Genomic DNA, 20,648 nt, shown 5'->3' on the forward strand with positions numbered 1-20,648 from the left:
AAGACACGGGCCTAATTGGATTTAATGGTAATAAAATATATCGACTTATTGCGAAAACCGCAATAGTCTGGTCCTCGTTTTCTCCACAGCTCGACCACATTACGTAAGAGGGATTTGTATTGGCCGCGCACGTTTACTAGAAACGATTAGAAATCCAGAGGGAACTTATTTTTCTGTAGGAAGGACAACGTGAAACAGTTGTAGCCTATATGTTCAGCAGTTCTGTTCCTCTACTTGTGGACACTCCTCCAACAGCTCGAGCAGTGTATGTTTCTAAAAAAAAAGAAAAAAAAAAGACGAAGAAGTGTATGTATTAATAGCAAATTTATAACATACGACTGTACTGTGGGAATCTCTCCCTCCCTCCCCTCTCTCTCTCTCTGAGTGTTGGCGTGGTTCCCGGCCCATCTGCGGCCTGGCCCGTGGATTACTGTTTGTTAATGTTTCAATCAGCTGTGTGTTGAGGAATGTGGAGCTATTTAACCTGAACTTCCCCAGGTGTGCCGAGGCGCCGCTCAGTCTGGGCCCCGCCGCCCTCCCCTGCCCTTGGCACAAAGCTATCACACAAACACAATCACACACTGGCCACGCCGGGGCTGCAGCTGTGCGCATCGCACCGCAGGGAAATGGGAAAAACATTGCACCAGGGAGACAGAATAAATCTTATAACGAATCGCCTCGCCAAAGCCAGTTTAACCCCTGCAGTGCCGGCAGAGACGAACACCGCTGATTTACACCAAAACACGCTGAAACACCATTTTTAAATGGATCCTTTTTAATGTAGAGAAACAAACTTATTAAAAAAAAAAAGTTTTCTCCACCTTACGTCACTTTATTTGTGTCAAAACCATGTTGACTCTTAAATACTCTTTTTAAAAAAATGTATCCTGCTCCAGATGATTCATTTTTGAACTTTTATTTCCAACTCTGCCCACCATTTGTCAAGATCTACAGACCTGACGATTTTAAGTGAGACTTCCTCTTGTAATGTGATACCGTAATGACCCGTAGAGAGGCAAATTACCAGTTTAACTGTCTATGAGCTATTATGTTGACCACCAGCTTTGGTTTTATGTTACATGAGTGACTTAACAGCTTCTTCTAGGTGTAGCAATTTATAGTGACAACCACTTTACACTCCCCTGTGCTCCAGTCAGCAACAAGTTGCTCACATGAAGGCTGAGCTGCTTCGCTAGTAATCACAAAGTGGAAGGCCATAACTGCCCGTATTAACCACCCAAGTGTCATTTTTTACAACTATGACTCTAGTTTTGTGTATACTAAGACTCAGAGGACACAGCACCACAGCATCATTGTTTCCCTCACACACATAAACACAAGGACAGAGAAGAGTTCGTGTTCAAAAATAATTGTCTTGTTTTAATAAAAACACCAATAAGGTACATTGTAAGAAAACAATATCTTCACATAATGTGGCATTGTAATATACAATACAGTTTGTCGCTCAGGAATCTGAGAAATGTACTTTTTTTTCTTTTACAAAATGTTGAATTCTCTATATGGTTTACACATGATACAAAGAGCGTAACAGAAACATTAGCTTTCTTTAGAAACTCTACAAGCAACAAGCGACGCTAGTTGCACTGAACTTGTCTTGGTCCCCCTGGCTAACCCAGTCTGTATCTGGACACCACCGGTCGTCTTCTCTCAGGGCCCTCTGATGAATCGAGAGCCCTGAGTGATAAGAGATCCTCACCGGCGGAAGATGTCCACACAACGTTGTTTTTCTAGCATTTGGGAGTTTGAAACGTCCCTACACAGTTCAAGGTTTTTATTGATGTTGTCGTCACATCACGTAGCCTTGTTCGTTCTTCGCGGTGCTCGCTGTGGGGTGGATGTTGGATGCTCCACGGGGCTCTTTAACGGCACATAATCCTGTCATCTGAGCATCCGTTCTGTTGAGAAAGAAAAGAAAACAGGGCTGATTAGTACATCTGCGTTACACAAGCACAGCGGTGCGCAAAATGGAACTTTTACGCACGGAGGTGGTAACTTTACGCACACATAGTGACGTTCAAAAACATATGTCACGTTGGTGCATTCAACTCTGCAGGACACGCAGCTATTCTCTGATTTATTCTGCAATACTTGTGAAGAGATATTCACCTCCACTGTGATGCTGGCGAGCTCTGCGTTCAGGGTGGTCAGCGGTGTGCGGGGCACGTTGCTGTTGGACAGCTGGCGGCTCTTCTCCGGCTCGTCCAGCTCTACCTGCAGGTCCCAGATGTAGTCAATGACGTGCTGTAGGATCTCCACTTTGCTGGCCTTCTTGTTAGTTGGCAGTGTGGGCACGAGCTCCTTCAGCTTGCTGTAGCAGCTGTTCATGTCCTGGAGGAAGACGGTCATCTGCTCGTCCAGCAGCGGGATCTTGCACTTTGAGATGGTGAGGCTCTGGTCGGACAGGCAGCGCACCATGTCCTCGCCGCCGACCTTGCTCTTCAGGGCGCAGGTAGATCCGACAACCTTCATGTTGATAAGAGCTGGAGGTGTAGTTTCCAAAGAAGAAGAAGGGATAAGATTAATTCAGCAACGAGACTTCTCTCTGATCCTCTTGGAGACGCTTGCAGGGCAATGTTGACAGTTCGCAACATGCACATGGGCAAACCTCCTCGCCTTTATAGCAGAGCAGGAGCCGAGGGCGTGTCAGAGTAGTCCTGTTTGAAGACAGTAAACCAATGAGGCGGCTACCTTTGTATTGAAGGGTCGGTCCACACCAGCACTCTCAGCCAATGAGTGCGCTTGCCTGGTTATCGGGATTTACAATCTGTTTGAGGGATGGCGTTACAAATGGAAACAAATGTGTGTCTTTTATGGGTAATATGTGGGAATCCAGCTGTCGATGGCTTGGGGACTCTGCAGGTGTAGATTGCCTGGGGACAGTCAAGGGGTGGTGAATGCCTGGGTATGTGCTGTGAGAATGTGTGTGGGATGCGAAGGGATGAATAGGATGAATGGCTAATGATAATTAGGCTGCCACAGTGCCCTAGATTTGCCTCTCACAATTATTTAATGGCCCTGCAGATGTGGATGACAATAGTATGGTAAAGTTAGACAACTGATGGTGTCTACAGAGCGGCCGAACAATTGTGGGAACAGATTCACTTTTCGATCATTAGTTCAGGATGATGAAGTTAGCGTAAACAACCCGCAAGTTTATTATGGCGGAATGCGGTCCGCTACAACAGATTGTCAGTCTGTTCGGTTTATCAGATCAGTACCATTCCAGGACTGATTGTTGGTTGTTTTAGAAAATATACTGCGCAGTCTTCCCCGCGCCACTCATGCTTGGATAAAATCTCTCTTGCCTTAAAAAAAAAACAAATCAAAGCATTCTTTATGCGCGTAAACTGCACTTTCTCGCGGCACAGACTCTCTTTTGCTGCTTCTCTCTCTCTCTCTGGCCGAGCTGAAGGGCGCCCAGTGTGAGCAGCAGCTTCACGGATTCCTTCACATGTTTCTGCAGTGTGTGCTCAGCCTTGTGTGCACACTCAGATCGCATCGCTCTGTTCTGAATCTTCCCCCCAGATTGTCCAAACAAGCCCGAGCAGACTGGCAGGCGCCAGCGCGGTGACGTCACCCATTCATCCGAGCCTTGACGCCTGTCAGCCTGGCGCCGCTCGGGCGGTCTCCATGGAGACGTCAAACAAGAGAGCTCGCACTCCTCCATTCACCTGCGTGGCGCGCGGAGTCCTGAGAACAAACCGGCTCCGGAGCTTTGTCGTCCATTTTTCACCTTAAAGCAGCGGGGCCAGATTACCGCCCCGCGCACCTGCAGAGCCGCCGCTGTCAGCCAGAGACGGAGGAGGAGGAGGAAGAGGAGGAGGAAGGCTCGGCATGATGTTGTTACCGCATTTTAACACAAAATAACCGCTGCATTCCTCCACACAGCCCACTTTGGCTACTGTATGCTCCTGTGGTTACCACGACACTTCTTTTAAAAACTCGATTTCATGCATTTTTCTTTCATTTGCAGAAATTAAATCTACCCTCTTGTCACCGATGACACTTCGTTATGTCATGTGATGAAGGCTAAATCTTTTGTTTAACTAAAACTTAAAGTAAGAGGCTTGAATTTTATTGTACTTAATTTGCTGGACTCCAGCTTTCAGAAAAATTTAAAACTATTCTAACAATCCGCTCCATTTCAAGTAGTCTTAAACTTTTGCATTCTAAAGCTTACTGAAGTAAAAGTATACTTAAGTGTTATTAGCTTAATTTAAGTGCTCATTTACACAGACAGTGGCCCCTGTCAGTGTCATATTGTTGTGTATCATGTTACTGGATCATCAATACTGATCTATTGACATGTTACATTTTCATCTGTTTAATCTCTTTTTTTTTAGTGTATAACAATGCATTAAACTATGTAAGCAGTTAATTTTTCATGTGGGAACTCAGAACTTGTAAAGTCACAACTTTAGCAGTGAAATTTAGCAGAGTAAAAAGTGCAGCATTTCTGAAATGTAACGAAGTCGAAAGGGTAAAGTAGCAGAAAATAGAAATAACACATTTAAGTACCTCCAAACTGTACTTAAATGCATGACTTAGGTAAATATGCTGTGTTGCATTTGACCACTGTGTAATAAAATATGTTGTGCTTATAAATGAAAATAAAGCTTCTATTTGACAACAATTGTTTGGAAATGTATTATTGTATAGAAATGTATATTTTGTTTTTCATCAAGCCTTAAGTTAATTCGCCCACTCTTGAGGGAATTAAAAACAGCTTTTTATCTCTTCAGATTTTACTAGAAAAGCAGTTTAAAGAGCCACTGCTTATATCTGCACAGATGTTATACCAGCCCAAAGAAAGTTAAAACAAAGTTAACTACCACCGGGACTGTTTCTTCTAGCTGTTGCAGTAGCCTGTAAAAACTTTTTTAAAAACTTTCCTTTTTTTTCCTCTCCTCTCCTTTTTTTTTTTTTTTTTTTTTTGCCCTCTGTCCCAGGTCGCAGCTGACAGGGCGGAGGGAGGGCCGGGTGGGCAGAACAATGGGAGTGCGGTGCAGGGATTGTGGGAGAGAATCTAGGCTGGAGCCACAGTGTCTGGAGCGCCCCTCCACTCCCCTCATCCAGCTTTTGTTCAGCTGCAAAAGCTATCAGCACTTCCTACTGACACCAACAATAACTCCACACAGCTGGGCCCTTTTTAGCCTGTTTACTGCACATCAAGGCGAAGGGGAGAGAGAGAGAGAGAGAGAGAGGGAAGACAGAGGGAAGAGGCAGAGGAGGGGAAAGAAAAGTGAAACATATTAGCTCCTGATTTTAACTGACAGAGTGACAGTGCCCTCTCCCAGCTCCACTTCCCCCCCTCATCGCTGACACAGAATTCATTTCCCTGTGGACTCTTTACATGTGAGCCGATTATCACTTGGTATTTTATTTCGACGACAGGCTACTGTCTGTGTCAGTGCTGTTGCAGCAATCCTGAATCAATCACACAGCAGCAGAAAGACAACACTTGTCCTCTTTTTTTTCTTTTTTTTCATTTTTTTTTTTTAACAGGACATTTTGTATCTTGGCTATATTTGTTCCAGCACACAAATCGTTTCCTAGTAGCCTTTTTTTTCCAGGATAAATTGTTCCATTTGGTGGAGGGGAAACATATTAGCTAACACGCCCTCTTTATCACTACAGCAAATAGATCAAGAAAAGCACCAACGGAAGCCACAAGGAGGAAAAGGTGGTACAGGAATTCGTTCAGAGGAAATAGGACATTCCAGCAATGCTTTCACACTTTTGCTGCTGTTATTATTGCTGTGGGAACAATAAGTAGTGCGCGTACTACTTCCTGAAACACGAAAGTGACCAAAGAATAGTTTCTTAGACAGAGGATTTTACTTCAGTATGATTATTGAGATATGCTGTTGAAAAGAAACGTTCAGGAATTTGATTATGAGAGGAGCACACCGTGTGCAAGTTTTCAACAATTTTTATTCTCACACACACGCACTCACACACACACACAGGTCATCTCCTCGCAGCTGTGGGATTAGTTTCCAATTCCCAGTCTTGCTCTTCCTGTTTGCTTGATAATGATCACACCTGTGTGCAGGTGTGTGGAGAGGCTCATATGGGACTGGGAGGGGTGAGTGTGGTGTCAGATCCTAAAAATCCTTACACACAACAGTGTCACATTTTCCAAAGCTGAGTGATGATTGACTGGTGGCACTCAGGCCTCAGTCACAGGCACATGAAGAGGAAGTTTGTGTTGAACGTGAGAGCTTGTAACTCTGTGGGACATGACGACTGTGGGCGTGTGTGTTAATGTATGTTTTTGCCTGGATTCCTGGTGTGTCTCGGCATGGCCTGGCACCTCCTTGGGCAGCCCAACCTCTGTAATGACTGAGGACCAGCGGTTGGGACTCACTTCCTGTGGGAGTCCCAGTTCAGAGATGTGTCATCAGCAGTGCAGACCGGCTGGAGCCTCGGTGCCTGTTGGGTGTTTTTCCTGTGTGCAGGCAAGCAAACTGGGTGGGTGGATGCCCTTCCCTGAGAGCCAGGGCCAGGCCACAGGAACACTATCTCCATCTGATAGCTGGTGTGTGGAGAAGCCCCACAGAGATCCTTGAAGCCCCACAGGTGTCCTCTGCTCTGTGTCCTTGGCCCAGGGTGACTCGCGGGGACAGCTTGGTCTCTCTCTCTATCTCTTTCTCTCTCTTGTGTACATGTGTATGTGTGTGCATTCACCGGACCCAAAGCTCACCCCTCCTTCACGCCCCTGTGGCCATCTCCCTCCGCCTGGTTCCCACACACACTATCAAAGCCCTTTAATGGCTTCTAATTAGCTCCCCATCTGCTGGTGACAGCGCACTGGTGGCATGCTAAAGCACCCATTGAGAGCATAGGCATTGTGCTCTGGAATACTTTCCACTCCAGTGGCAATTGCCTGGAGAGAGAGCTTTAGTTGTGGGTGTGGGGGGGTGCTGAGGTGGGGCTGGATGGGGGGGTGTGTGAGAAGGAGGTGGGGGGGATGCTGGGTAGTGTTCTCCACAATCAGGGGCTTGGGGGAGGGCAGGGGTGGAGGGATACACAATGGGAGACAGTGTTACGGCTTGTTGCAAATCTAATAACGCCAGAGTCCCTTTTCCGTCCACTGGTCATTGGCCCCCACCCAACACCACCACCACCAGCAGCAGCAGCAACTATTTTGCAATCCTGTCTCACCCCTCACACCTCCCACTATTTCTTTCACTTTAGCAACAGTTTGGTGCTGGGGACTGCTGGGTGAGTCAAATCTGACTCTGCTCTGAGGCCATGGCGAAACCAGCAACACAACCTGATGAGGTGCTCCATTGTCCCGAGGAGCCCCATGGCTATTGCTCCCCTCTTGGAACGAACAATAGATGCACCTCTATAGAAACTGTAAATGTAGCCTAATGAGGCCTCTTCATTAGCAGAACCTGTCTGTATGTGAATGTGGCCTGTTTGTCAGATCCCATGAGGCCTTCTCCTTTCCAGGACTTCCAGCAGGGCCCAGGTCCACTGGTAGCAGAAGGGAGGACCAGCTGTTCCCAGCTGGTAGCCAGAAGATGCCTATGGGGGACAGACCTGATGGCTGCTGGCCAGCTGCCTCCTGCTGTAAGAGGGAGATGGAGAACAAACAAATAAATGCTTCCGTGAAACCAGTGGATCAGCTCTCAAATCGTCCTCACACTGCGTCCACCATTTGCTTGTTTGCACGGTGGACAGCAATGTGGACTGTGCGGGAGGAACTATGGATAAAAACATATAATTTAATGAATGCATTTAGCTGAATAATAATGGGAAATCAAAAACAAATGGTGAAACGGAGAATATTAGTGTGATTTTGTCAAAACAGTAAAAGCAGAGACATGAAAAGCCACATTTCTAGGATACTTAATAAATCCCATTAGACTCTTTCCAAATAAACAAGCAATAAACTTAGAAGCAGTAATACGCATTGGAAATGTTCTGGACAGGTCAAAACTTTGGTGCATATATCATACTATTGTGACAGGTGAGAACAGGTGGGATAAATTTATTTCAACAAAAAAAATCAGACATTACATCTCCTCACATTAATACAAAACAATGTGCAAAATCACGATGCTGCTTAGCCACAGTAACTCCACACCACTGGAATATACACACACGAGTCCTGAGTCAGTCAGGTAACAACCACTGCTAGTCCATGTTATGTATGTTATTTGTTGCAACAGTTTCTTGCTAACAACAACCCAAAACAAATGGAGCAGGTAAGGACAGCGATGTTGCATTGCATTATGTTTATTTAATACCCCTGTTAGCTTATTTATTTAATCTATCCCAAAAACATGACACCACATAGCAATCTAACATGTAGCTATTATCTTTTGGTGTTATGTTGGAAGCAGACATTTTGGGGTACTGTGCTCCAATCTTTAGTTGGAAGTGAAACACCGTTTGCTATGTGTTTTGTGGTGATGGGGATATCGCCTGCACCCTTAACTGTGCACGTTTGGACTTGCATGACCCAAGAGGACTTTGGAGTTGCGTTTCACCAGTAGTTTCTTGGTGATACTGACTCAAGTGACTCAAAGGACTCAGGCAATTCAAATCTGAGTATACTGAGTGAATCAAGTCTGTACATGGAACAGAATTTGGCATGACTACGCTGGAAAGCGCCCAGTTTCTCCGTTTTTAAAAGAAGGATAGACGTTTAGGTAATCACAATGGGTTTTTGTCTGGTGTGAACGAGGTATTAGAGCGTGGCTGGGAGGGAGATCTGTTTAATTAAGGGTGGGGCTGATTCCACACCCAATCATTGGATATAAAAATTTGATGGCAACAACATGACTATAATTTGTTTTTGGACCATGTGAATGATGTTTGTGGTTTGTAGATTTCCTTGTGTTTGATTTTTTTTCCTCTTGTTCTCGATGCTCTGTGTTTTGTGTTGGTTGTTCTGCTAGATTTCAGTTTTTGTAGCTATTTTTTGTGGCTAATCTCTGTTCTCCCATCAACACACATTTTAGACATATTACATGTCATTTATGTAATTGTAATTATAAAAACTGTTCTCAGTATAAGTGTCTGAGCAAAAAGCACAGAGGATTATCTTGCCCTAAAGAAGAGACGACATGTTAACTTAAACACATTTAATTACAGGAACTCATTCTGGTGTTTTTAAGAATCCATGGCAACTGAATGCGGTGCTTTGAAATGACCCCTATGTAAGGCCACGTATGTGTGTGTGTGTGTGTGTGTCAGTGTGCATATGAGACGAATGGTCCGTCATCTAACCTCTCTCTCTCTCCATCCCACACACACATACACACACACACACACACACACACAAACCAGCACATCCCCACAGCTGCACAGAGGCGTCCAGTCAGCACGGCCAGGGGACATGGGAGCCAAAGCCCAAAGATGGAGCATGGACAGTGGCAGCTGGGGAGCTGACAAAGCCCCATTCAGAGGGCCCAGGCCTGGGGACAATGGCTGGGCCAGGCTGAGCCCTCTCCTCCACTCTTCCACCCAAAGATTAATACTTCAGATGGGCTTCCCGGTGGCAGGCAGGGCTAAAAGGAGAGCCCTCCTGTTTGTCACTGGGCATTGTGCGACTCGCCTGAGAACCAACCTCTTGGATGAGCTTGACAAATGAGAGCCGCCATTGACAGTGAACAGATTGGGCCTGCTACTATTGTTTTGATTGTGGAGCGGGTATAATCAAGTTATTTGGGCCTCGGGGAGTTTTTGTTTCTCTCTCCTGATGCTCTTGACACCACAGTCCCACCTTAACAGTCTCTGCTGGTTCAGCTGTGATCTGAGCCTGGTCATGTTTCCCCTCCTGTTTGTTGTTTCTATTTATCAAAGCTGTATAGAGGCTACAACAGCAAGAGGAAGTTAATTTACTTTGGTGTGGGAATCTCACTATCTATTCATGTGCCCTACAGAAGGCAGTGCAGGTGCAACAGGTGTAGGTGTGTGTATTCTTGCCACAGTCAATAGGGCTACAGTAGAGTTATTGTTATGTTTTCAATGCAGATGTCCCCTGTACACCTGACCTGAGTAGTGTTAAAAGAATAGCTCAGCCAGAGGACTACAGTAACCAGAGACCTTGTTAGGTAAGGGCTGGGGGTAAACACGAGCAGCTCAGGTGTACCCCTCTACCCCTCCCTAACCTTTCTCTCTGTAATGTTGTCAGGTGAGTGCAGTGCAGGTGTTTAGCCCCCAGCAAGGCAGCATTTCAGGTTAAACTGCAGGAACGCTGCCCCGCCTTTGCACTGGGAAACTAGAAGTGGCCTGAGAGTACACAGTGTCACACCTGCACACCTGTGCACCCAGTAGGTGTTTTGCTACTGTGATCACATCACACGATTAGACAACAGGAAATATTCTACTACTGAAAGTCACATGCAAATAAGCAAATAAGCCTCGTAGCACTCCGCCTTTGCCTGTTTCATAAAGCAACAAAGGAGGATTGAACATTTGTCATCATGTACTGTGGGTACAGTTATGGCTGCCTGGGCCATCTGCTCTTTCTGTCCCGGTTGTATTGCTGTGCATCGACCAGCCATTCTCACAATAAAGGAATGTGCCTTTCTTGTAAACATACATTGGCCCTCCCCTGCCTGAAGTGCCATTCCTGTTCGTTGTTCCCTCCCGTCCCGGTGTTCTCCCATCAACTGTGGTCTCCAACAGCCCCCCAGGTCCTTCTATTGCCAGTCCCCTCAGCTGCCCAGGGTGGATCCTCCCCTAGTTCCCACGTAGAGTTTACAGAGACACAGCTAAGACAAGCGCCCTGTTTTTCACCCAAGGCCCACTTCCAGGAATCTGCTTGTGTGAAACTTCGATGCAGCAGAAGGTGCCCTACTTTTAAACTTCATTCTTCTCCCTGAGATTGTTTCAGGGGTTTAACAAAAGGGGAAAGAGCCTGTGTGCGGGTCAGCAGGGGTGTGTGCGTATGTGCATCTAGGTTATATCAGGGTGCATGTGTTCGTGTGCACGTCTGTGTTTATGCAACAGTGTGTATGTGTGTGTGCACGTGAGGGGAGGGCTGGGGGATTATAAAGAGGAAGTGAATGGGAAGTACACACTCAGTGACAAAATAAGAGGGAGACATTCCTTTGCTGCCCCTCCTCTCCTCCTCCTCCTTGCTCCCTCTTTCTCTCCTCTCCCTCCGCTGTTGCAGGGCCCTGGGAAAATCAAACAGGTGGTTTGGGCCTGGCAGGAAAGCTGGCTGGGCCTGGGGTGGGCAGGCCTACAGGCTGCTGGGGGCTATCAAAAGCTCTTAGGCCCAGCTTTAGGCCAGCACTCTGAATGGCCCCGGGCTTCATTATCATGTGAATTCTGGGAACTGCCCCAGGCCCCCAGTAACACCAGTGAGTTGCCCATATGGCGTTCGCTTGGCAACTGGGGAGACTCAGCACCCGCCCCCCACCTCTCCTTTCCAGTGTTACTCCTCCATTCCAGCACTCCTGATATCAAAGGATGACAAGGAGGAGAGGGAGGTAGAGGCACAGAGTCCCCCCCACCAACTCTGTGTGTTGGACCACACAGAGTAGCACTGGGCAGTCCTTAGGGACCCCGGATAACACTGCTGCCCTACAGGTCGCTACAGCTAACCCTGCTCTGGGTGGATTTAGCCATTGAAATAGCGTTAAAGACACATTCTAAAGCTGTCAATTTAGCATCAGAGCTAACACTTTGACAGATAAAGATGTCAGCAGCCTCTCCGCTTCATGTGGGTCAGCTGCCCTCCATCATACTGTTCCTCACTGAGGATTTTTGGGGGTAAATTCTTTCTTAACACCCGGTAAAACCAGATACTAGCATAATTCATGTGTGCATTTTCGTGAAATATGTGCTTTGAGAAGTTTGGTGACATAGTGACCACTTGCAGGGATGGTTGGCCTAACCATTTTTCCTGTGCTTTACCCTTTATTCACCCCTGGCATTTTGTGAAATGAGGACTCAAGTTCACACAGTTTATTCAAAAGTTGTATTCATACTATTGATTCTTGCCCCATAGCTGTCTAAAAACCATTCCATTTTTTTTGGAGTAATTTCGACTGACTGAAGCTACAATAGGTTCCTCCATGTTTAACCTGAGTCCCATGAGTGAATCCACAAACACAATGAATTGCTTTTGCCGCAAAATTTTAAATGCTGGTGTGAGCTGTGTCAGCCAAAACTCTCACAACATCCTTTCACTATCTATGATACTAATATGCTGTAACTGCTGGCGTCAAACAGCCCATGAGAATTCCAGATACATTAGCAGTGACATAAAAATCCCAATGAGATCCATCTGAAGTAAATAACCTTGTGAGTCATCTGATTTTCCTGGATGAGGACACTCGTACGGAGGAGATGTCACTTAACAACAGAATAGGAATGCTGCTCCAGCTGCTGCAGTCAGCCACCTGCATTATAGTGTAGGGGGGTGTAGGAGGAGGTGGAGGAAGTGTGTGAGCGATGTGTGTTATATGTGCCACATGATCTCATGCTGATGAAGAGACTTTGGATGGCTCTGGCATTGTTCATTGTGATTGCTGAGGTGTACGTCTGTGTGTGTGTGTGTGTGTATGTGTGCACGTGTGTGAGACTGGGGTGTGAGCACATATAGCATATGTGGATAATCTAGTCAGCTTACTTCACTGCTTGCACCTGTGATAAAGGAGGCGAGGTATGAAAGACAGAGGAGAGAAAAACATGGAGGGAGGGAGGAGTGCGTGAGTGGGAGAGAGAGCAAGAGAAAGTATTTGATAGAGAGAGAGAGGGAGGGAGAGAGAGAGAGAGAGAGAGGGAGGTGGGAGAGCTGAAAGTGTGATCTGACTTCTGAGGAACTCTACTGGTGATTCATGCTGTTACACATGAAGAGATTCACTCCCTCTGCAGCTGTGCAGGCCACATGCACAATATGATTTCGCAACATCTTCCCCGTCCTTGGAAATTCCTCTTTTTCATGCAGCCCCCTAACCGTCTTCCCTCCTGTCAGTGCGCTGGCGTTGTTAGCCTGACAGAAAGGCAGGTGCACGACTTAGTCATTCTCCTCTTCCCCGAATGGATCTGCGCTTCACTGAGGCTTTAGTCAGCCAGAAGGGTCTGACCTAAGAGCTCTGTCAGAGTCATGTGTTTATCAAACAGTAGGCTTTGCAGTGCTGCTGGCGATGGTGTTGTTAACACTCAGCTCATCCCCTTTCCCTTCGTTGTCAACAGCCAGATGGGAGCACAACATTCCCAGAAACGCAAATGACTCAGCATTTCTAAGTTTCGGTTCCTGGTCCTTTTTTTTCCCCTTGCAGTGTGTTTATTTATCTTTGCAGTATCACACTCTCTCTCTCTCTCTTTCTCTTTCTTTCTTTTGGGGATTCAATCCACTCAACGTTCCGTTGTGACCCGTGATGACGTCTGTGTCTGTGTCTGTGTGTGTGTGTGTGTGTGTGTGTGTCTCTCCAGAGCTGCAGGAGCAACACGGCCAAATTCATAGCAGTGAGAAAACTAATGCTGCCTTCACACTTTGTAGCATATGCTAACATGATTGTTCAGGCTCGATGGGACTGTGCCAATCTAAGACTTGGCATCTGCAGGGCTTGATTTTGTCAAAGTTTTGGAATCATTCCATGGTAATCAAGGATCAAGGTAGTTTATTTCTGTTTGTGCAACACAGGGTTACATAATGAGATGAAAGTGTGTAGTCGTTTTCATGCTACACTTGTAGATCATACACACAGGTATTTAAAATTGAAATAGAATAGGATAAAAATAAATACAACACATCAATATGTACATACGCACATTTTACCACCAGGAAATATTTCTGCTTTTAAAATTGCATGGGAGTGAATAATATTTTCACATTTAAAGTGTGACATATGGGTTACATCAGTTGTGTTTGAGCACCAAGTGTCCAGCAATGTAAAGACTAAATATCATATAGCTCATAAAGCTCATAAATTAATTAAAAAAAATTCACAGAGCAAAAGAGAGAAAAAGAGAGCGTAAAGTATCAGATCAGTATCTGCAAATACCTTGAGCCGAAGCATCACAGTCAGTTAACAAGAACAAGAAGAACAAGAACATCTCCTCTGGGCGTCTCCTTCCTAAAAATCATCACATCAAATAATATTAGAAGAAGAGAAACAAAGCTGCTTTTGGTTTGAGAAACATTACTGACATGTTTAACAGAGAATTTTACAGTGTGTTTACGGTCACCATGAAAACATGAAAGTTTCAGCTGTAACACTTGACTTGAAATCTGAGAAAAAGATTAGAAAAAGATTAAAGATTAACTGGGATGGTTGATTGACACCGAACTGTGTGACTGATTTCACATGATAACATGACATGATTCTTGAATGTCCCTTGGGATCAATAAAGTATCTATCTATCTATCTATCTATCTATCTATCTATCTATCTATCTATGTAACATGGCTGTGGTGAACGCGAAGCCTTACATTGTCTGTGACCACTCTTAGTGACTGACACATGACAGAAAGGCGACAAGTGACAACAGCCTTTGACATTACTGACCTCTGATTCACAGGGAAGAGAGTTAACTTTTTTTTTTTTTTTTACTAATGTTGCAGGAAAAATAGGTTGAAACCACTACTTTAATGGAATGGAAAAGTAATAAAACAAATATCTTAACAAATCCTCATTGCTCTTAAGGAGTATTGTAAAATCACAGGCTGTATTTTTTTTGGCATCACCTGGAATAGGTTTATGTTACTGACTATCAAAAGGTTGCTTTAAATGCCAGCTTAGATTTACAATATTGTTTGATTATTCTCTGATCCGACATTTTAGTTCAATCAAAATTTTACTTCTTGTAGACTTGTAGACAATTCTGCAACTTTCAAGTCTACTTCTGTCATTTGAAAAAGGATATACATTAGTAGTGACTGATTTTCACTATGGTGAAATAGATGATACACAGTCCTACACATGTGATCACCTTCCAGGTGATTGTACAAAAAATATGTTCACTTGCTGTAGACTTTAAGTAACATCTTTTGACAATCTCAAATTCTCATTTGGTTATTTGTTGTCTTTAACATCTGATAAATGAATAGAACCTGTCTGATATAGATACCTACTATCTGTTAAGGGCTCTACTCATTGTTTCATAAAGCATTTTGGGTCCTAATCCTCCTCTTGCCCACCCACCCACACACACACACACATATATATATATATACACCTCTTATCCCTCTTCGCGCCAAAAGAACCAGCAGGAGAAGCTGAAAGAAAAGAGAATGGGCCTTCGAATGGCAAGGAATGAGAGTTGAGTTGAGGAACAAGTGAGTGAGTTAGAGAATGAGAAAATGAGAGGGAGAGACAGCATGGATTCTTTTCTTTGGGGCCTTAAAGACATGTTTCCCTCAGATGTTGGCTCTTCTTCAGATGCTAATGGCTCACTCTTATTTCCAAGATGTGCCTTAGCATAACAATGCAGTGGAAGTGAAAGAGCTAAACCTCTGCTTTCTTTAAGAAGCCAAAGCTGGGCTTTTCTTGTGGACTAATGCCCCTCTCTCTCTTTGTGCTCCCAGTGAAAGGCCTGTGGAACGCAAAGGCAAGGTGATCACAGAGTTTACTGAAAATGAGACTGAAACAACACACGAGCCCAGAGCTGAAATTGCATTGGTGAAGTCATTGCAAGCCTGGAGAAATTACCAAATATAGAGCACTGAGTTGGATGGCCCCGAGCCAGAGTACTCAATCTCTGGAGTATGATGACAGCAGTCATTTCGAATATTATCAGCTTTTGCTTTCAAAGCTGTGCTGAATTATGTCTGTTGGAAGACTCCAATCCAAATGTTATGACTCTGTGTCCCGTGCTGACTCCAAGACGCCAGAGTATCATCTGAAAAGCAGTTGTGAGCCTGAAGGGTTTTTGGATGAACTGCGGTCTGACCTTGACAGAGCCCTCATAGACACTGTGGTAAGGCCCAGATAGCCTCTGATAGCAAAAGGAGAGCACATGACTTTCTGCTTTATCCTTCATCCAGGGGGAAGGAACAGAACGAGAGGTAAACGACAAGCAGGAGGACACAAAGACACTGTACAGGTCACACTGGCTGCGTTCAGGCATGATGACTTCAACTTATCCGTGTTTGTGTGAAGTCAAACTGTTCCTTCTTATTACATGTCATCCAATTTTCTGCTTTTTTGCAAAAGCGGTTCTTGAAAGTTTGGAGAGATCTCACAGGGCACAATTTTAGATGTGGTTTCAAGGCCGGCTGGTATTTTACGACTGCATGTTTATGACATCGACGCACATGAAAATATTGTGTGCTCAAAATATATGTACAGGGCAGTGATTTCACAATTTTGATGGAGCAATTAGCATTTTTTTAAAACAATTAATACGACAATGGAAATGAGTTAATGATTAAAGATCGCATAAACTTTATTAATTCCATGCAGGAAAATGTGAGTGTCACGACAGCAGTTTAAAAACACAGCACAGATAAAGAGTAGCCACTTTAAAGACTAGAAAACCCTATGCAATGTGAAATACTTGTTAATCATCAAGCACACGAAAGATTTGCGATGAAGACAAAAAAATGCTGGAACACATATATTTCTACAGCACAGTAACTGATGTGAGTTAAAAGGCATCCCAACTTAAAGTGACGCATGAACTCGAAGATATCCAAATGAGGCTTCATCTGTTGTCCCTCGGGCCTCACGACGACAATAGCCAACTAAGTACCCCCCAATTACTAGTTTTTAACCCATTAACACCTCTGACGCTCTCCCATTTTCTGTCTGTGTCCTTGCAGCTCCACCTCCCCCATCCCCTATGCAGATGAGCAGTCTTCCCAGGTGCAACACAGAGGAAGTTCGCGCTTCCTCAGCACAACAACACACTCTATTTACATGCAAAACACTGGCTTAGTCAGAAAATGTGTGAACACAGGTGTGTGAGTGGGACCGGGTGGGGATGCTGTCATCTGAGCCACTAATCTGTATGTCCTGATGTACTCTGTGTTTGCTCAGAGTACTGTGGAACGGCAGTGTTGTGTAATTACGTTCTGGGATTCTTTGGAAAACACATTTCAGTTTTCTATTGTAGGAAATTGCAGAGAAATGATGGAAGAAGCAGAAAATATGCCTCTCGCAAACACAAACCTGCATTTACTTGTGCTGAATTGAACTTTTTGTGCTCTTTCATTTGTGTGTGTATATGTGTGTGTAGGTTTGAGAGGAAGTTAGTGGTGGCACCCAATGTCATTTGAAGCGGAGCGCCTGGCGCCACAGCATCAGGGACATCACTCCCTGGTGCCAGGCTCGTTTTTATAAGCACTCACTAAATGACACACAGCTGGCTGCATGGAGACAGCTGTCACTGCCGTCACTACGCCCTAATCTGTCTCTCTCTCTGTCTTTCCCTCTCTTTTCCTCCTCTCTCACACTCTGGTGTTCAGCTGGGCTGCCCACCCACCCCCCCTTCCTTCAGGGTCCAGACTTCATGGAGCCGAAGCTGCAAAAATTCACTTCCTGGAGCTGGTTTTCACTTCCTTTTCTTTTTGTGGGACTTCCTGTGCTGCCTCTGTGATCAGGCTGGTCAGAGCTGACTCTCTGGGAGAGACTTCCTGATGCACAGACAGCTGGGGAGATAATTCTCTCTTTCTGCTTTTGTCAGGATTTTTTTCTATCTCTCTTTCTGTGTCTCCAGAGGTCTTCTTTTACGTTTGTACTGTTTTTCCATTTACTCTGCGAAGCTGCAGGTTTATTTTGATATGAAGTAAAGCGAGCCTGATCCCCCAGAGACAGATCATCTTCTGAAAAGGCAAACTTCTGAAGGGCAGTTTCACAGGAAAATGAGCTTAAATGATATCATAATGATATCTGATATTATTATGATATCATAAAGTGCAGCTCGTACCTGCTGATCTGCAGGATCGAGCCAAGCTGCCCCATCCATTAGGGCTGATGTTCACCTCGCCCTCCTGTCTGGCTGTGAGTGGTGGAATGCAGTGTGTGGGGGTTTGTGAGCCTTGGTAGCGATCAGAGACTGGCTCTAGTTGGTACCCCAAGCCCAAGAACAGGCTCCTGTGATGGTTCAGGCCAGACTAAGCACAAACAACCTGCAACAGAGAGGCCTCAGTGGGTGATCAAGCACAGGCCTCCAGGGAGAAAGAGAGAGTCGAGGAAAGAAGCTGAAGGAGGCGCATAGGAGGTGTAAAAGAGAATGTAGTTTGGTTTTAGACGCCTTTCTGTCTGGTGTATCCCATCCTGCAACACATCACTGATAACATCCAAAAATGTTATTTTATTGCTGCAGTATTTTTAGCTCTCTTGCCCATGTTGCCAAAATAGGAACAAGTGAACTTCCTGACAAAAGCATCCAACCTTTTTTCTGCAGCATATGCTCACCTTATGCTGCTTCCTCCCTGTACGTACATCTGGCCACCTGGGTCACTGGTGACAGCGGGGTGTCAGGCCCAGGCCAGAGGAGAAAGAATGGGCCACAGTGACCAGCACTAGTCTGGGGATAGAGCTTAAGATCCTGAAGTGTAAGCCAACCTAACCTGAAGAGAGCCAGTATGCCACCTCACTGTCTCAATGCACAGAGGCCAAATTGTGTGAGAGCCTCCATTGAGGGACTTGGCTCACACAAGGGCTCCTCACAGACAGAACATGTTGTGCGTGAGCGGACTCTTTTCTCTGTGCAGCCTACAAGTGGTTTTATCTATTGCTCCTCTGTTTGCACGGCTGTTCTTGTGCTTGAGGTTCTCCGAGGGGAATGACTGGCAGGGGCAATAAATAGTTGGACTGGATGACGAGCGTGTGTTGTTTCACCTGAGCACTCAAATCTGTCAAATAAGCCCAAGGCATACCTACTGAGGTGAACAACTGCTTAAGGTTTAACATGTCAACGTCTACACAGATAGCATCAAGGTGTCTAGAATCTGAATGATACAGGCAGAGCTAAAACCAGACAAGTGATACTGAACAAGTGAGGTCAGCACTTTTCTTACACAACAAAAAGAACAGCAACCTCATTCTTAATCCATCATAATCCATCATACAGCACAGATTTTGGGACTCATCCTCAGGGATGGCCGAGAGGCAGCTCCTGCCCAGGACCAGGCCTGTGCTCTGGGCATGTTCTGACGGGATCTACGACCCCAACCTCCCCCCCCCCAGCCCCCCAGCTCTGCTGTGTCCTGGCTCTGGTCCGCCTGGCTGTTCCCTAGAGTGCTGAGTGATGGGAGAACACTACGGTCTCTCCACACGTCCTCCACTTCCTGAGCTACTGCGGGGCTCGGCAGCCTTTGGGAGCTCCGCATGGCAGAAGGCTAAGTACACACACAGGAAGAGGTGACATCTGAAACAGCAAATGTTGCAACAGATTGTTTGTTGTCTCTTTAAACTGGTGAAAGTTTTGACTGTGTGCATTTGTCCCCGGGATGTTTCATCACTCTGGGCCATCTGCCAAATAACAATATCCAAAGTTCAAATTCAACATAAATTATACATTTTATTTTATTTCACGAATGTGCAGTCAAACACTTGTGACTTCCTTTTGTCAACTGCTTTGACACCACATGAGAAAATACATTGATGTCTATAACAGATATTTTTTAAAGAATGTGAAGTAATACCAGCTGGCCTAATTACTACAAATGCTCATTTTGGTGTGATGGAGTGCGGTAGGAAAACATTTTCAGCTGGGAAAGCAAACGCATCAATGAATATGCTAATGCAACAGTACATTTAACATAAGAAGAGTTACAGTTTAATTATCTACAATGCAGGACTTTTATTTTGGGCTTCAAATCATTGAAACTTGCCTGATAATTCTGAAATCTAATAATGAATTCATACATTTCTAAGGTATTAACCAGCTTATCCCAGAATGTTTTTTTCATCTAAAAGGAGATGCTTTAGGAAAGCTCAGGGATGAATGTGTAATGAGCTCGAAATAACCTAAAGCCCCTTTTTTTTCTCTCTTTTTCTCTTCTCTGTGTCCTCCCTCCCTCCCTCCTCCCCTCCCTGTCTTTTTTTCTCCTCTTTTGGGAAACATGCCTTTCCCAGCTGCACAGCCCCCACAGCGCGAGGCCAGGCCAGGAGCACAGCTGGCCAGACTTGGTGGAGCCAGTCGACAGGCGCATGGAGCGCAGCCCGCCCAGGGCCCGCTTCCTCCGCAAACATGCCCAGGTGTGGGGCCTCCGAGCTGGGCTTCTGATCTCTACCAAACAGTACTGTGTGTGTGTGTGTGTGCAGGGAGGGACGGTGGGATGAGGGATCAAGAAGGCGGGGGGGTTGAGGGGGGTCATGGTGTGGGGGGGGGGAGGGACGACACGTCCCTGCTGAAGCTGTGTCAACATAGTGTGTCAATGTGTGTGAGCATGTGCATCTGTATCTGCATGTGTTTGTGTTTCGGGAAGTGAGGGGTCACCCCTCGGGGAGACAGTGGGCAACAACAATTACCGCAGCATTGTAGCTAAATTGTGCCTGAATTGTTCGTCCCTGCCCACAACCAGCCGCTGCCAGGAGAGAAAAGCTTGCAAGTGGCTACGTAATTACTGTGCATGGGCTCATTTGAAAGATGCAACACTGCTTATTAGCATATAATGGAAAATAAATGATCACCTGCAGGATGAGTACACACTCATGCAAAGCTCAGAGGGCTGTTTGAAGAATGCAGTTCTGTACAGA

At 45.4% G+C, this 20,648-nt stretch overlaps 1 protein-coding gene and 1 long non-coding RNA gene across 2 annotated transcripts; one reads left to right on the top strand and one right to left on the bottom strand.

The window, feature by feature from the left end:
• Window positions 1–1,353: 1,353 nt before the first annotated feature.
• Window positions 1,354–2,624, bottom strand: id1 (inhibitor of DNA binding 1, HLH protein). The gene is made up of 2 exons (XM_046384639.1): window positions 2,128–2,624; window positions 1,354–1,916 (listed from the first exon to the last, which is right to left on the bottom strand). The coding sequence occupies exons 1-2, from the start codon at window positions 2,488–2,490 to the stop codon at window positions 1,881–1,883; spliced, it is 399 nt and encodes a 132-aa protein (XP_046240595.1). The 5' UTR covers window positions 2,491–2,624; the 3' UTR covers window positions 1,354–1,880.
• A 187-nt stretch (window positions 2,625–2,811) lies between these two features.
• On the top strand, window positions 2,812–4,087 carry LOC124056812. Its single transcript, XR_006843017.1, has 2 exons — window positions 2,812–2,923; window positions 3,547–4,087. It is a non-coding gene; the product is annotated as an uncharacterized LOC124056812 (long non-coding RNA).
• The last annotated feature ends 16,561 nt before the right edge of the window (window positions 4,088–20,648 follow it).

Source organism: Scatophagus argus, chromosome 3, assembly GCF_020382885.2.
Source record: "Scatophagus argus isolate fScaArg1 chromosome 3, fScaArg1.pri, whole genome shotgun sequence".
Lineage (NCBI taxonomy): Eukaryota > Metazoa > Chordata > Actinopteri > Scatophagidae > Scatophagus > Scatophagus argus.